Source organism: Cloeon dipterum, chromosome X (assembly GCF_949628265.1).
Source record: "Cloeon dipterum chromosome X, ieCloDipt1.1, whole genome shotgun sequence".
In the NCBI taxonomy this organism is placed as follows: Eukaryota; Metazoa; Arthropoda; class Insecta; order Ephemeroptera; family Baetidae; genus Cloeon; species Cloeon dipterum.
The window spans coordinates 26,109,350-26,126,291 of record NC_088790.1 but is presented as its reverse complement, the minus strand read 5'-3'; the positions used below and the strand labels follow the sequence as shown (position 1 = coordinate 26,126,291).

Sequence of the window (16,942 nt, the reverse complement as noted above, 5' to 3'; positions counted from 1 at the left end):
CACCAGCGTCCCCTGCCGCCGCCTCCGGCACTGCTCGCTTCACGCCTCCGCCTCCGCGCCAAGATAAGTCGCGAGAACGGTGCTGCTCGTGCTTTTCTCCAGTTTGTGTCTTTTAATTGCTCTCAGCACAGGGTACGCAAATTTTGAAATGCGCGAACATGCAGCATTGGTTTTTGGCCCAAAAAATCAGCCGACAAAAAATGCAATTTTCGGGTTTTTCCTTATTTTTCCCATTTGTTATTCAATATCACAAGAAAACCATAAAATTGTAATTAAAAACAATAATAGAAAATGTACATGGAAACGCTCCAACGTCAAATTTAAATCTTTAAGGAAAAAGAAAAAAACAATTCACAGATGTATCAAAATGCAGTGGATACTCTGTTAGTGGACAGACTGATCGGATCAAGAGCCACAAAAAATTTCAGAGTGCTGTTATTTTATTTTTCGAGAAACTTCACTTCAAAAATTAAAAAATGGCATTTTTCGATTTTTCGGGTACTTTGCACCTCCAAATCTCTGGTTCTGACCATCAGAACTGCAAAAACCACCCACCGTTAGACTCGCCTCAACCTCCACTAACCAGTTAAAGTGTTTAAGGGGTGCTTACCCCCATCCCCTTTCAACCCCATTGCTGCAATTTTGGTAAAAAATATTTTTCTGAGCTTAAAAGATTTTAAATTATCCAGAACTCCTTAAAAATTACCAATCCGCCCCTTCTTTCAAACGTGAAACAGAAAAATGTGTTTAAATTAAATGCAAATTAATAAAAAAATTCAGAGTTATAAAATGTTTTACCTTTTTCAAGGGGTTGAAGTATAGCAAACTATTGTTAGGGGTGGAGATCAAGCACCCCTAAACCCTTCAGCTGGTCAGGGGAAGTCGAGACGAGTCCAACGGTGGGTACTTTTTGCACCTCTAATTGTTAGAACCCAAAATTTGGAGTTGCAAAAATAACAAAATTTTAAAATTTTCTATTTTTTCTAGTTTTGAAAAATAAATCCATAACTTTGAAATATCCTGCAATAGTTTTTAGAATTATTTCTGTTGATCTTTTTATTCTCCTTTGTGGACGAAACGGAAAAAGATTCACCTCCACAATACGAAATTTTCATGTATAAAATGCGCAAAATTGCGGAATCAGTTTTTTCAGATTTTACAGGAAAAATTAGGGTTTTTGTTCTGTTATGGGGAGCTGCCTTCTTTTTCGTCTCGTGAGGTAGTTGGAGTTTTTCCTTTGCTGACAATGGTTAATTGACGTTGACAAATCTCACTGAAAGCCGCATCAATTTTCATCTTTATTGGCAGAAAATAAATATCATCTCTGCGTTTTGTTCAGAAAGTCTTTTGATGCTGGGGCATAGAATTATTGGTGGCAATCGATCAAATCATTTCAGCTAGCATAAAAAAATGAAACTATCAGCCAATTTTCTTTTAATGCTATATAAGGAGAGGGAGAGAACTAATGCTACAAGCCAAATTGTTACAATGTCCATAATCCTCTTTTCTTTTATATTAGTGTGCTTGCGAAAAACAACAACTAGCAATTTTTACTAAATATTTTAAGGTAATTAATATGAGCAACAGCGGGGACCAGATTCGTGCGACGCGCAGATATGGCGTCTGGTGGAGTATGGCGCGAAAAAACGGTCACGTGAAAATGCGCGAAAAGAACCAAGTTTTCGTCAATATTGTAACATATAATTTGCACTTAACTATTTGTGTATTTTTGATCGTAAAAACAAACTCTTGACACTCGTACGGCAATCCAAAGAGAGCTTTTTGTTTCCCACATTCAGACGCCATCTTGGATCTGCGCAGTGCGAACCAATTTTATCGCACATCTGGCCCCCGCTGATGAGCAATGTAAAATTTTAAATGTTTTCCATGACAAAAAGCTTTAAACATGTCTTATTAAGTATGAGATTGTTAAGAATTTGTCATTTAAGACGATTTCGTAGGTCAAGACCACGCTAAAATCGATTTGAATATTTTAATGCGATTGAAACCATGCACTGTCAATTTGAAGGAAAACAGTTTTAGATAACTTTACATTAAAATTAAGTGCTTAATCTTCAGAGCGGTGTTGCAAAGATTCGATGATTTTTTTGCAATTTAAGAAACTCTCATGATCTCAAACATCCCGAACAAAGCTCCCTGAATATTTTAGGATGATGTCAATAAGAGCATAAAGGAAACGTCATAACAGAAACATTTTAATCAACAAGATGACTTGTTTAAGCCAGTCTGAAATGGACATGACCTACAGAATTAATTTGATATTAGAGTCGTAAAAAAGGTGAACCTTAACATTCCCCCAAGACGTCAAAACTTTTATTATAGGAGTAATTTAGAAGCTCTATGGAGGTTCCCTGTTCGCAATCAGCGTAAAAAAAGAAGCCCCGTTTGATGTTTATTTTGTTCATGACGATTTCGACACTTCTTATGAAGGAAAAAATCATGGAATTGTCTATGTACTGGTGCGCTTTGATGAGTCAAACCAAAAGTGATATAAAACCTGTAAAGCGGCTGCTTGGGGGAGGAAAAATACTCACTCTAACTGCAAACTTGGCCCTGGAATTGCATTTTCCGGCCAATCTGCTGGGCAAGCTAACAGTGAGACCCGGGGGCTGTAAAATTTTACACCGCGCACAAATAGGTTTTCGGGTCCAGCGAACGAAGGAGCTGCCAAAGCGAGAACAAACCTGCTCGGCAAATAAATCTCAGGCCTGCGAGCTTATCAGTTTCGCTTCAGTAGTCGCGCGCGTGCAGCGTCATTACCGACATTTTTATTTGCAGCGCCCCGGCCTTTTCTCTGCAGGCGGCGAAAAATTTCGCACGATGACACCGAGTCTGCGTTCGCCCCTGCGCGCGCGATAAACCTGCCGCCTGCTTACTCGAATTTTTCCGTCATTATAGCCTGGCTCTGGTGACACACTTTCCGCGCGCCAGCCCTTCAGAGCTCGAGCAAGCCGGTTTATTAAATTTCGCAGGAAATGGAAAAGCCTGCCTAGCTTGCTGGCTTGCCGTTGGCTTTTCGCCGCTCGCTAATAATAAACACAGATTTGCGCAAAGCCGTTTGTGGCAAATGTAATTCATATAGCCACAGGATAAATAATACGCTTCCTCTCTCCTTCGTGAAAATTCATCAGGGGAATTGGTTTTTCGGCTAAAAGTAATGTGTGTGTGTGTTGCCGTGGGTTGTAAATCGATCGATAGCTGCCAGTATAAAATGTTTAAAATAAATTGGAACGGGAAACTTTTATAATATTATAGACTCCCTTCCAAATCATGAATTTTCATATGAAAGCACAAGAATGGCTCAGATAAAAATAACCGAGCCGGGAAAGAATTTAACCAGAGGTATTGATCTGAAAACGGGAAGAAATAATTCAATTTTAATACACAATTATCAAGTTATTAAAAAAAATGAATATTTTAACTGTTAGTATTTCCTTCTCTGCGTTAGAAAAATTGCAACAAATAATCCAAGTTCAGTGTCAAAATGGTGACATGTTTTTTGCAATCTACATATTTATAGCAATTAAATTTCAGACAACACTAAATTTCCGGGATATCAAATCGTCCTGGTCCAAAACGACAATGAATTCGACAATGAAAATTTGGGTGTTTGTTGAACGTTGCACAATTTTATCGGGACCAGGACGAAATGAGTTTATTGCCTTATGATTTTTTTTTAAGATGTGAGTTCTTTTATCACGATCTATCTAACGGTGTGCGATTTATTTGGTAAATTTCTCTTCTGAAAAAATAAATCCTAAATCCTGAGAATTTCAATTCACCAGTTGCATAAACCCTAAGTGTTCGAAGCCGCCAACAGATGGCGCCACCGTAGACTTTCGATATTAAGGCACTTCCGCTGCGATTTCAGACTCAATCTAGCTACTGTTTATTCTTCAATTAATATGCTATTTTTTGACGTGCTGAAAACCAAAATCGGTTCAGCCAATCGCCGTAGAATCATGAAAAACTATTTTTTGAAATAAAAAAATCTTTCCCAACGTTTCTACAGCGAATGGCTGAACCGATTTTGGTTTTCAGCACGTCAAAAAATAGCAAATTAATTAAAAAAAGGAAACTAGCTAGATTGAGTCTGAAATCGCAGCGGAAATGCCTTAAAACCGCTTAAAACAAAATTTTTAAAGAAAGTCTGTGGTTGCGCCATCTGTTGGTGGCTTCAATAACTAAGGGTTTATGCAACTGGTCAATTTAGGGAAACAGAATTCTTCAAAAAATTTCAAGACCTTAAAATAGAGCCTATACTTGTTAAAATAAAAGTGCAGTATGATATATATTTATAAATTTGAATTACTATTAAAGGCTTAATACTCCATATAATTCAGAAAATAAATTAATTCCCTCATAAAGTCTTACAATCAGTGTTGCAATAGGAATTTTTCCTTCGACTTTCGGCACCGCTCTTTTAGTATTAAAAAATACTAGTTATTTTTATTAGAAGGAATTTTTGATGTGCGTGAATCAGAAATTTTCGGTGTCGAAACAGCCAAAATCGGCTACCGAAGAAGGGGCGTAACCGAGGCAATGGCGGCGCAGATATAGCAGGCAAGATTGGTGCGCCGCCATATTGTATTCCCTTATTGGTTACACCCCCCTCTTCCGCGGCCGATTTTGGCTGTTTCGACGCCGAGAACATTTTGGTTTCACGCACATCAAAAGATCGGCCGAAAAATCTATTATTTTGTAATACCAAAAAACCTCAAGGCAAAAGTCGAAGGAAACAACCGTCATCGGCTCCGCCATTTTTGTCCTCATGCGATGAATGATCGTTTTATGAACCTTTTTCTGTCCTTTTAGCACAGATTCTTGTACTTATCTTCTTGGCGGTCGAGTCCAGACCATGACAAAAAGCTTGAAACCAACTTTAGATTTATTGCTTTTTGGTGCAAACAAATCCGGTGCTGCCAAATCAAAAAATGCAAAATGAAGATTATTTTCAACATTAATTTGTCCTCTTTATACATCTTGAAAACTTTATTTGGCGCTGTTAATAACCTGACAAAGCCGCAGCGCGAGGGATTGCCAAAGTTTCCAGAGCTGGATTTGCTCTCTCAGCATCAGCAGCGCATCCAGTGCAAGGGGAGATAAAGAAAAATAGAATTAGCCTTTTCCTCTCGTCGTCTTTTTATTCGATTCCATTTCGTTTTAGCATCGCCTGCGAAAAGCGAGTGTGTGTGATGAAAAATCGAGTTTTCCGCCAGCTCGATGTGACACAGAATATAAGTAGGTGCTTTTTAACACAGAGAGAATGAGGAGTAAAGGGAGAGAGAGAGAGGCGCCGGCGCGCCTCTTGAATACGTAATTTCGCGTGTGCGAAACGCGTTTGGTTCGTTTTTTGAGTGATAGGCACTGTGTGAGGAAAGCAGCGTTTTCGGAAAATTACAAAGTTTGCGGTGCAAATGGGCTCATTTGCATGAGAAAACTGCTCTTGCTAACTTTTTCGCCGAGTGAGTTTGTCTTGGCGGAATAAATCATGGCCGATGCAAATTCGGTCACTTCTCCAGTTCCACGGTCACGGGCACGTTCTCCAGCTCGCGCTTGCTCAAGTGGTTCACCAGCCCGGCGCCCAGCGAGTCGCCAAGCACGTTGATCATCGTTCGGAAACGGTCCCTGCGAAAGGAAGCGTTAAATTAGCGTTGAAATGGCATTTTACTGGGGAAAATAACACAGGGCTCAAATTTCATAATTTCACGGTCCCTTGAGCCAGGATCAATCAATGGTTCGCATATTAATTTCTTAAAGTGAGGCAAAACTCATGCCAGCCAGTTGACGAAATCTCCCACAATTCACCAGTTGCATAAACCCTAAGTGTTCGAAGCCGCCAACAGATGGCGCCACCGTAGACTTTCGATTTTAAGGCACTTCCGCTGCGATTTCAGACTCAATCTAGCTACTGTGCATTCTTCAATTAATTTGCTAATTTTTGACGTGCTGAAAACCAAAATCGGTTCAGCCAATCGCCGTAGAATCGTGAAAAACTATTTTTTGAAATAAAAATATCTTTACGAACGTTTCTACGGCGAATGGCTGAACCGATTTTGGTTTTCAGCACGTCAAAAATTATCAAATTAATTAAAAAAAGCAATATAGCTAGATTGAGACTGAAATCGCAGCGGAAATGCCTTAAAACCGCTTAAAACAAAAATTTTAAGAAAGTCTTTGGTTGCGCCATCTGTTGGCGGCTTCAATAACTAAGGGTTTATGCAACTGATCAATTCTCAAGGAAAATTCCGGCGTGATTTTTGTGTGATTTAAAAAAAAACAGGACTTCTTTGGCAAGAAGGCTCGGATTTTTATGAAATTTAGCAGAGGTCCTATTAGACCAACAGCTTACCTGATAATTTCAGGTCAAAACTTTAAAATTTGTTAATTTCACAGTGGCTTAAAGTTTGCGATTTTTTAATATGGCTAGGATTGAAAAAAAATCGTATTATTTGGTGTCTTAAATAATCCACACTTCGTGCCAAACAATTTGATGACGCTGACCAACTTTGTAGGTCAAAGGTCTCTAAACTCGAATTAAATTTTTGAATTCCGGGCACATCAAAGGTACCAAAAATTTTTCAATTTTGAGATAGCCAAAACTTACCTAATTTAGTGGATAATAACTTAACAACAAATTGTGTTACGGTTATTTTTTTCAGTAAATTGCACCCGAATGTAAAAAATTGTTGCTTTGTAACTCAAAATTCATGCAGTTTTCAACTATAGATTTGGTGCCAAAATATTATCGCCCTTGACTGGTTTCGAGTTTTCAAGATGGTTGTAATTAACCCCCAACCCCAGGGATTGAATTTTTGTCAGAAATTAAAATTTGCTGATTTTGGCCGTTCTTGATGTCAATTTAAACAAGTTTAGTTATTTATAAACACACATTAAAATGTATTTTGTAAAAGTAGACGGCTTTCAGTTTACAATTGGCTTTAAAGTTCATGCTTTCATTACGATTGGGATTGGAACCACAAAAATAAAGTCGCTAAACTCATCTTCACTGCAAATAGTAAGCTTCAACTGCGCAGGCCACCAGATAAAATTTAAATGGTCAATCACCAGTCTAAAATCCACGGCTAAACCTAAATTAACTTGTGTGGTGTAGAACTGAATAAAAATAAATTCAATTTCCACGTTAAAAATGTTTTAGGGAAAAAAATAGCTATTTTAATTTTGGCGTTTCGCGCAGGATTTAGTACCAAAGGGGCTGATTTATTTTTTCTTTCTTCCCAAATTAAAATACGCTTGAATTTATTTTTGTACTTTTGTTTTCACCAAACCATTTTTTAGTAAATTAATAAAATTGTAAAAGTCTAATCAACAATTAAAATCAATCAAAACATGTTAAAATCTGATTTAAGCGCTTAAAGTTTTGCTTGCGATGATTTTGAATGGATCAAAAAATAAAAGTTTAATATAAAATGTCATGCTGGAAAAGTAAGGACTTTTTACGGCACCCCGGCACCCCCAATCAAAGCGTCTCGGTTTAATTAAAAAGCAATTTGCTTTACACAGAGGGACAATAATGAAAAGTGTCGCTTACAGGAGCCAGTCTCCAGCGAGAATGAGGGTGACGTCCTCGGCGGGCAGGCCGACGGTGTCCAGCACCATCACCATGGTGACCAGGCCGGCCTGCGGGATGCCGGCAGCGCCGATGCTCGCGGCCGTCGCCGTGATGCTGTAAAAAGGATGCAAATCAAAGCGTTTTTTTCCGCAGATCAATGCAGCGTCTCGCGAGCGAGAGCACAGAAAAAATCAATGTTTGATTGGCTGCTCGAAGCTGCGAGCGGAAAAATATATGCAGCACGCCTTTTTTGCCGCTGATCAAGCGCAAATTGGCTACAGGAAAGCGAGGAGGCAAGTGCGCAGGTGGTCACATATAAAAGGCAGATTTTGTATTTGTGTTAAACGCCAAAGCACTGCAGACTGCAAACGATCCTGATTTTTTTTTTAAATATTTTTTCCCGTCAGAGTTGGAATAAAACAGAACCAACAAATGATGCGAGGGTAACATAGAAAGAGCAGGAAATCGAGACAAGCACTTTTTGCTTTTCACAGAATGGTAAAGGGGTTGAAATTTCACAACAAATTTTAAATTACAATTTTTGAAAAATAAGGAATTCCGCTTTTCACAATTAATTATGAATTTGTAATTTTTTCCAAACACATCTAAGACACTTAAAATAATTTCAAAATGTTGTGTCGGGAAAGTTTTCATATGTCTTTCTTGTTTTTAAAATTTTAATTTTCCTTAAAGAGAAAACAACAGCAAAATCCTGGAAAATCCTTGTTGCCAATGCATGAACTCATCCCTTAGGATTAAGTTAAAGCCAAAATTAACCTGTTCATTTTTGGAAAAGTGGCTGAAAAGTTAGCACTGTCTTCTTATTTGAAATCCTATTTTATTTACACAACAAAGAGTTTCCCTAATAAAAGTTTTTATACGCTGTTTTACAGAGCTCGACGAGAGAAATCGAAATCTGCCAAGAAAATGTGGTCAAGCGCTGGAAAATTTGAACCTTTTTGATTGTTGCAAATTGTAGAACAAATTGTTTATCGATCAACTACTTATTGCACCCAACAATTCAAACAATTTTCAATTGTCGCCCTGCATCAATCCAATTTTTACTGATTTGCAGACCAATTTCTTATATTTAAAAAAAAACTCATCTGCAATCTTTCAATAAATTGATGGATTTTTCAGAAATAAATGGGCAGAAAAAATTAAACGATTCAAACCCTGCCAATACATTTTCCAGGAAAATTCAATTTATTTTCCTGTTACTAAATAATTCTGCACCAATCAATTTGAGACGGAGCGAATCAAGGACTTTAATATCAATATTTTCTTCCAACTTGTGAACTACGCAGGCCTCTTTCAATCAGCTTTTCATTGGGAAAACGAGCAGACTGATGTGAGAGCAGCTTACCTGACAGCTATGATGCTTCCCAGGGAGAGCGGCACGTTGCGCACCTGCGAGATGAAAATAGCTGCCACGGCCTCGTACAAAGCGGTGCCGTCCATGTTGATCGTGGCGCCGATCGGCATCACAAAGCGGGCCACTCTCGGATCAACGCCGTTTTTCTCCTCTAACGCCGCGATTGCAACAGGCAACGTCGCTGAACTGTGGCAAATTTCAAACAAATGATTAAAGAGGAATGATACTGGAAAAGCCTGGAAAATGCTTGTTGCCAATGCATAAACTCGTCCCTTAGGATTCAGTTAAAGCCTAAGTTGACCTAAGAAGCACTCTAATTTTTTGAGAAAATTGGCTGGAAAGTTAGCGTGCTTTTCAAATGGCAATGGCTGTCTGCTCACTTGATATCCGATTTAATTTCAAAACCAAGAGTTTCCCCAATAAGTGGCATACACAATTGGACAGATCTCGACGAGAGGAATCGGAATATGCCAAGAAAATATGTTCGAGCACTGTACATTTTGGAGAAAATTGGCAAAATTTGAATTTTTAATGTAGGAAGGTCATTTTTTATTATTGCAAATTGTTGAGCAGATTGTTTATCGACCAATTGTTAATGGCAACCAAAAATTCAAATAATTTCCAATTGTTGCCCAGTATCATTCCTCTTTAAATTGTGTTGGGATAAATAAAATTAATTACTGCAGCGCCTAACACTCTATTAGATTAATTTAATACAATATGATTTTAAAAACCACCTTTCAAAAACTATTGAAGTATGAATTTATAAAAAACGATGATATTCCTCTTTTTCACCTTTTTCAAGCAACAATAAACAAAGATTTTTATTTATTTGGCGTTAAAAATGTTAAAAAAACTTGATTGATGTCATTTCTTTCTCAAGAGGGTTATTATAGGTACATTCATAATTTTTTTTTCCATTCCAGTGTTTGCTTAAATTTTAATTTTTTTCCTTTAAATAACAATTTTCTCACTGGTTGTGAATGCCTTCCATATTAAAATTATTCTATATTATAGAGTGAAGTACATAATTCATTAAAAATTGATTGGCCGAGTTTACCTAGAAGCAGTACTAAAAGCTGTCGCCAAGGTTTGCGCCATGTTGCCTATGAACTTGAACGGCAGCGTCCTCGTAAAGACAACGTAGATAATGGGGAGAACGACGAATCCGTGGAAGAAGATACCGATCATGACGGTGAGGTAGTACATGCCCAGCTGGCCGACGATCACGCCGAAATTGTCCATTTCCAAAATCTTGGCGGCGATCAGAAACATGACACCCACGGGCGAGAACCTGAGAAAAATATCAATTAAACTCATAAATTTAATAAAATGAAAAGCTATACCAAATGACCCAGCCGGTGATGATCATCATGGCCTGGCTGACGCACGTGAAGAAGGACAAAAGCGGCTGGCCCTTGTGGCCCATCTTGCCCAGGGTCATGCCCATCACGGTGGAGAACACCACCAGACCCATGATGTTGGTGCCCTGCGCGTACTCGTGCGAAATCTCCCAATCGTGCAGATTCGGCGGAGCTGCGGGGGAATTTGGTGAGAATGCGGCTGAAAACAGTGTGGTGTCCGTGTCCGCGATCAGAAAAGCGCTTTGATGTAAAATTGTGTCCATTTTTTGTATTGCTCAAGAAAAAAATCACAAAATGTATTCTTTTCAGGTCAATTTTGGAAAATGGGAAAATCAAAATTGTAATTTAATGTAATTCACCAGTTGCAAAAACCCTAAGTGTTCGAAGCCGCCAACAGATGGCGCCACCGTATACTTTCGATTTTAAGGCACTTCCGCTGCGATTTCAGACTCAATCTAGCTACTGTGCATTCTTCAATTAATTTGCTATTTTTTGACGTGTTGAAAACCAAAATCGGTTCAGCCAATCCCCGTAGAATCGTGAAAAACTATTTTTTGAAATAAAAAAAATCTTTTCCAACGTTTCTACGGCGAATGGCTGAACCGATTTTGGTTTTCAGCACGTCAAAAATTAGCAAATTAATTAAAAAAAACAATATAGCTAGAATGAGTCTGAAATCGCAGCGAAAATGCCTTAAAACCGCTTAAAACAAAATTTTTAAGAAAGTCTGTGGGTGCGCCATCTGTTGGCGGCTTCAATAACTAAGGGTTTATGCGACTGATCAATTATTTTAAAATTTTAACTTTAAGTAAATTTACTGACAATTTTCACCGACTATTCCACCCCCTATTTTTTCATTTGCAAGTGAGGTATGTATAGTATTAAACTTACATTTTGGCTTTTTTATAAAAATGCCATTGAACAATTTAAATTTCATCGTTTCTGTTTATTTGCTGTGTTTTTAATTAGAAATTGTTTGGAAACAATTGTAAAATAAATCCAAAAAGAGTTATATATTTATCTCTTTTTGGAGAAAAAAAACAGGGCGTGCAAAACTGCAAACCCTTTTTTATGTAGTGTAAAATGAAGACTTGAAAACCCATGTTTTTTAGGTAAGAAATTTTTGAAATATTACGTGGGCTTGTTGGGTCAATTGCAGATCCATCCTCCGTAACTATGGCGGCAGGCAAAGAAGACTCATTGATCGGAGGCGCCGGAGGAATAACTGGAGGCTTCAGGACAGTGCGGTACTGCAAATAAAAATTTAAATTCATCCAAACTAAAACAGTTCAAAAAGGATTGAACCTTACGTGGGCAATGCAAGCATGGACGATGTTCGGCGGAAACATTTTCCTAAAAAAAATAAAACAAAGAGCACGCTTATTAACGAAACAAAAAAATTGCATTTATTTTGAAATTGGATCTCTTTTATTTTACTGCCGGCAACATTATTATTTTTTTTGCATCCCGCATAACAGCACTCGAGTTGTGTTTTCAGCGATGAATGAGTTGCTAACATCAATTGTGCCTCATCTGTCCGCCCTTCGGCTGCGTTTTTTGCTCATTAATGGACTGCAAAGTCGAGTTAGAAGCGGAGAAGAGGTGGCGTCACGCCACGAGAGCGTGAAAACACACATTCATTTGATATTACAGGGCTGATAATCCAGCTGCTTCTATTCCCAGAGAACGATAATTTCGTGCAGATGCACTTGTTGCGCTGCCAACGAGGCTACAGTTGAGCCACCAAGCGCCAACCCAACCACTCCCACGTTCATTTCGAGAGAGAGAGAGCAGCGAAACTAGACCAGCCGGGATAAGCATAAAAAACTTGAAAGGGAATTAACGCGGTTGACTCTAATTTCAACTTGGCAGCCTTTTCGGTCCCACGCCGCCAAACAAATATTGTTTTAGCAAGCTGCTCTTAGTACTCGTCATGAAATTTTCAGCTTTTTTTTCTTCTTGACTGTCTATTTTTTGATAAATATTTTTATTGCGTAAAAGAAGGGTTGCTGCAATAAAAAATATTATATTTTTCAAAGAATTAATAAATAGGACGGTAAATAATATCGTCTCTTATAACGTAGAAGCAAAGGCTAATAATACATATTATTGCTCTTCCGGCTTGAAATGTGCCAAATTGTAAACGTCACTTCGCGCACATTGTCTGGCAACATCAACAATGTTTCGCCATCTCAGAATTCCGCCGTTCATAACAGCCACGTGTGTTGATTCATGCGGTGGTAAAACGCTGACAGTTTATAATTTCAGCTTAAATTATATGCGTTAAGAATTTCCACAATGTACCAAGTGGTTAGCAAAAACTCGAAATTCTTGGAGAAAAACTGCTGGGATCCATTAGAGACAGTGCATTTCTCACACATTTTTCATTAAAATGTTATTTATTAGAATTAAAGAACGACTTTGATGCAGTTTCTGAGCACACCAATCGATTCTCGAGGGTCGAATTAGGTAAAGTGGACATTTTTCGCGACCAAAATGTCCAGCGCGACGTGCGAACTTTTTTCCCGCCAAAACAATATGAATGCGAGAACTATGCGCATGCGTCAGAGCTGACACAGAAGTCATTCGTACAGGCGGTCTCTCTGCAATTAGTGTTCAAACCAGCTCTGATGCATGCGCACTTCTCGCATTCATATTGTTTTGGCGGGAAAAATAGTTCTCACGTTGCACTGCACTTTTTGGTCAGAAAAAAAGTCCTCTTTACCTAATTCGACCCTCAAAAATCGATTGGTGTGTTCAGAAACTTCGTCAAAGACGGTCTTTAAGCTGAAAAATTCGGAACACACCAAAATTACCTCCATTTTTAAAATAAATGAAACTTTGACTCAATTTAAAATTCTTTTTCACCTGATAAGGTCCATGAGTGTGTCCACCGTGGTTCCATTGTACGATTGTCCCGACCTGGCGATGGACTCGGAGTCGCCCGTGCCAGGGTGGATGGTGAGCACGAGGAAGATGCCGAGCACCACCGCGCACACCGTCGTGGTCATGTAGTAGGTCACCGCCCTGGCGCCGATTCGACCTGACAGGCCCAGGTCAAGGGAGCCGATGGCCGAGATCAGCGAGGCCACGATCAGAGGGAGAATCAGGGACTTGAGCATTCGCAGGAACAGCTCGCCCACGAAGTTGACGTACATAATCTCGCGCGGCGTCCATTTCTCCTCTCTGAAATATCCGAGTTTAAAATTAATTTGATTCGAGGAATAAGGGTTGCGAATTACCTTGAAGCGCGAAGGCTGATTCCGAGAACGACACCGCCGAATACGCCGAGGATCGTGAAAATTGTCAGAGCGTTGGTCTTTAACGCTTTCACCACCTTTTCTCGACCCATCTCTAATCAGCTTTCTGAAACAAAGAAAATTCTGTAATTTACGATCAGCAAAATAGATTTATATTGTTAACTATGAATAGATGAAGAGCTTAAGAGGTTTTCAGGATTTTTGATGAAACGTTCAACCTTTGATCTTAATCAAACGGCGTTACTCAATTTCGAGCCTTTAATAAATCAACGCCGCGATATAAATCAGACCGAAAATAGCACGTCTCCGGATCAAATCCTCTCAAACGCAACAAAATAATTTCCTCAGTAAATGGAGGAAGGGTGTGGCTTGAAATTAATACTCCGCAGCTGCTGGCTGTTGCTAAATAAATCTGCTGACCTGAATTTTGTCCACATTTTGCGCAAATCGGCCGAGCAAGCTTGGTTTTTAGCGGTTTATTTTGACAAAGCAATAGCGTCGCACGCTTAGGGTTGCCAAATCCAATTAAAAAAGATAAATAATGTGTTTAAAAATATATTAAATCGACAAATATTAGTCTCGTCTGCTTTTTCATTACATTTGGCTCCATTTCAAAAAGGGAACGGAAGGGAACAGAAAAAAATCTACATTTTTTTAGATTTCTTTAAGGAGACAAATTAATAATGTGACTCATGTAGTAAAAAAAATTACAGTGACTTAATTTTAGTTTTGAAGTGTCTGAATTTTATGTCTAACATAAAAACGCTTCTCCAAAAATATCCCCAATAAAACTTTTACAGCCCCACTTCAAGTCAGTCTCCGCTTCTCATCTTTTTTCAGAACCTTTCTTCAACCGTTCATGATAATTCGAGGAATCGTGATGAAAAGTGGCAACCCTAGTCTTGGCACCTCGTGCGTAACACGCTTGCAAAGCGGGCCGCAGAGTTATTCCCGCGCTCGCTTGGGGTGAAAGGCGAAAATGCGTTCTGCTGCTGGGACAATGCCAGTTGTGTTTGCTCGGCCCAAAAGCCGATAATAAAACACGCTGCCTCCAACAGCAAGCATAATTAATGCTGCTGCGAGAGGGCGGACCGTGATTTGCTTTTTACACAAAAAAATATCACCTAGGGAGTTGCGAACGAAAACGAAAACAAGGACAGGACGCCAAAAAGCAAGCTGATCGATGGCACGCCTGCGTTAATCTACGCTCAATCAAGCCGAGACAATTTCAAAATAATTTGAGTAGTATTAGGTAAATCAATTTTTTTTTAGATTTTTTAAATAAATACTCGTATTCTGTTGTTAGATTATAGCATTTTCACGAAGTGGAAAATGAGGAATTAATTTTACAGTGTTTCCAATAAAAAAATAAAAGCTGTAAATTAATTATGGCATTTGTGTGTCTCAAATTTTCAGTTACCCCAAATCAAAAGTTTGTTCCTTGCAACTGCTCCATCAAAGTGATCGTCTGAATTAACTGGAGTAATCATGTCTGCTTGCACTTTTAAGTTGCGCTTTATTGGATCTTCCTATAGCCGCCTACAATGATGAAAGCGACCTGTTGACCCCCAGCGTCGTCCCTTGCTTTCAATGCCCACTGCCCTATAATGCTCCAAGTTGCAGATAAAACCAGACTAAAAAATTAGAGAAAACGAGAAACACAATTTTTTTGTGGCACTTGGCAACGCAAAAACGGTTGCGAATCAAGACAAAACGATGAAGAGATGCGAGAGAACATGTGATGCGGTTGAGCAATCGCGCTAAGAGGATTCGAACGCACATTATGAATATTGCACACATGTGACATCATCATTTTTTTTTATTCTCGCCGCACGTTCCATCAAAGAGCCTCTTTGTGCTCCGCTGGAATTTTTTCGTTTCTAATTCCGCTTCATTAACTGAGGGACCAGCATGTCAGACACCACCCTCAACAAGACGAACAATAAGCGTCCCTTTTATTTCATTTTTTATTGCTTTTTTAGAGGAATTTAAAATTTAATGCTTGATTTTTCATATAAATACTCCAGGAAATTACTCTTGCACCCAGACAAAATTGTATTATTGTCGGAGTTCAGAGTTCAAAACAAAATTATAGAAGTTTGATCGATAACTGATAACATTTAACCTCAATTTAAAATGTTGTGTCCACATTTGCTGTTCAAAGAAAATCCAAGAGTCCAAAATCAAGTACTGCGTATGAAGAATTTTTCTACAAAATAATTCTTGAGAATCTTCAAGATATACGTTTCTCGCTATAAAAAATTAGAACCTCTACAAATTAGTTAATAAAGAATTGAGGTTTGATATTTAAAAAAGTATATATCAAAATGACATATTCCAGCCCAAAGTTTAGATTACGTAATTTTCTCTACAGAAAACTTAAATTTTGACATTGAAATTAATTTAATAATATTTTTAAACGTTTCCCAAGCATTAAAACTTCGTTTTTGGGTAAAAAAAAAAACAACAAATTTAAGATAAAAATGGGGTGATGCATTTCACTAAAGTACAAAAAGAAAACCAGGGAATAGCCAAAATGTTGGAAATGCTAAATAGGTCCATGATCGAGGTATTGGTTTAAAAAATTAATATAAAATGGTGAAGTTACAATTTGACTTGTGAGAGTTATGGAACTCGGACTGGTTGCAATTTTTATACTAGCCACACAAAATTAAATACCAGAAAAAACTAAAAGAGATCTTGATAACCAAAGAGTTTAAACTAAAATTTAAAGAATGTTTTTTAGGCTTAGCATATGGATGATTTTAATTAATCGCTTGAAGAATAAATGGAAGCAATTTTTATCTGCACTGCGAAATAATCAAATTATAGAAATCTAGTTTGGCAAAATTAAAATAAATTGCCATTTTGATACGTCAGATTCCTCAAACGTTGCTTATTTTGGAAAAATTCTCCTGTTTCCAAAGGAAAAAGGAAATGCACACTAATTGAAAGACCTAATTTTTATCAATAGATTAAATTGATATTTCATCACAGCATTTAAATAAATTCTCAAACCTGCAGAATCAGCTGTATCAAAATTTAAATGAGAAAAAGAAAATTGCGATCGATGAAAATGCATGCTGTCAAGCGCGCGTCTGACCGTTGTTGCAGCACAACTTCCGCGACCTGCGCGCGTACGTATATCCTCTGGCTGAATATTATTGGAAGGGCGATCGTCGTACTTACTATTGCAAATTGGGCCTGGCTGCGAGCGAGCGAGCGTCTGGCTGGCCTGCCGCCGCAAATTAGCAGTCACAACACACAAGGAGAGCACAGCGTCCGTCCGTCGTCGGTGCGTCCGCGCCGATCGCCAGCCAACCAACTAACTAACTAAAAGCTCCCGGTC

At 38.4% G+C, this 16,942-nt stretch overlaps 1 protein-coding gene across 2 annotated transcripts; it reads right to left on the bottom strand.

Moving 5' to 3' along the window:
• Positions 1-5,139: 5,139 nt before the first annotated feature.
• Positions 5,140-16,942, bottom strand: LOC135946092 (excitatory amino acid transporter 1-like). 2 transcript variants are annotated; one of them, XM_065494139.1, is made up of 10 exons: positions 16,783-16,942; positions 13,576-13,699; positions 13,202-13,519; positions 11,644-11,686; positions 11,469-11,583; positions 10,316-10,532; positions 10,030-10,263; positions 8,961-9,155; positions 7,574-7,708; positions 5,140-5,649 (listed from the first exon to the last, which is right to left on the bottom strand). In XM_065494139.1, exons 2-10 carry the CDS (start codon positions 13,683-13,685, stop codon positions 5,532-5,534), a joined length of 1,485 nt encoding a protein of 494 aa, XP_065350211.1. In that variant the 5' UTR covers positions 13,686-13,699; positions 16,783-16,942; the 3' UTR covers positions 5,140-5,531. The 2 variants fall into 2 exon arrangements, with proteins under 2 accessions (XP_065350211.1, XP_065350213.1); XM_065494141.1 differs by having other exon boundaries at positions 10,316-10,505; positions 16,783-16,941.

Coding starts and splice junctions, on each gene's coding strand:
- LOC135946092 (XM_065494139.1), bottom strand. CDS start 13,685: ATGGGTCGAGAAAAGGTGGTGAAAGCGTTAAAGACCAACGCTCTGACA. Junction 11,687..13,201: donor ACACTCATGGACCTTATCAG/GTGAAAAAGAAT, acceptor TATTTTTTTTAG/GAAAATGTTTCCGCCGAACA. Junction 5,650..7,573: donor CTCGCTGGAGACTGGCTCCT/GTAAGCGACACT, acceptor TTCCTTTCGCAG/GGACCGTTTCCGAACGATGA.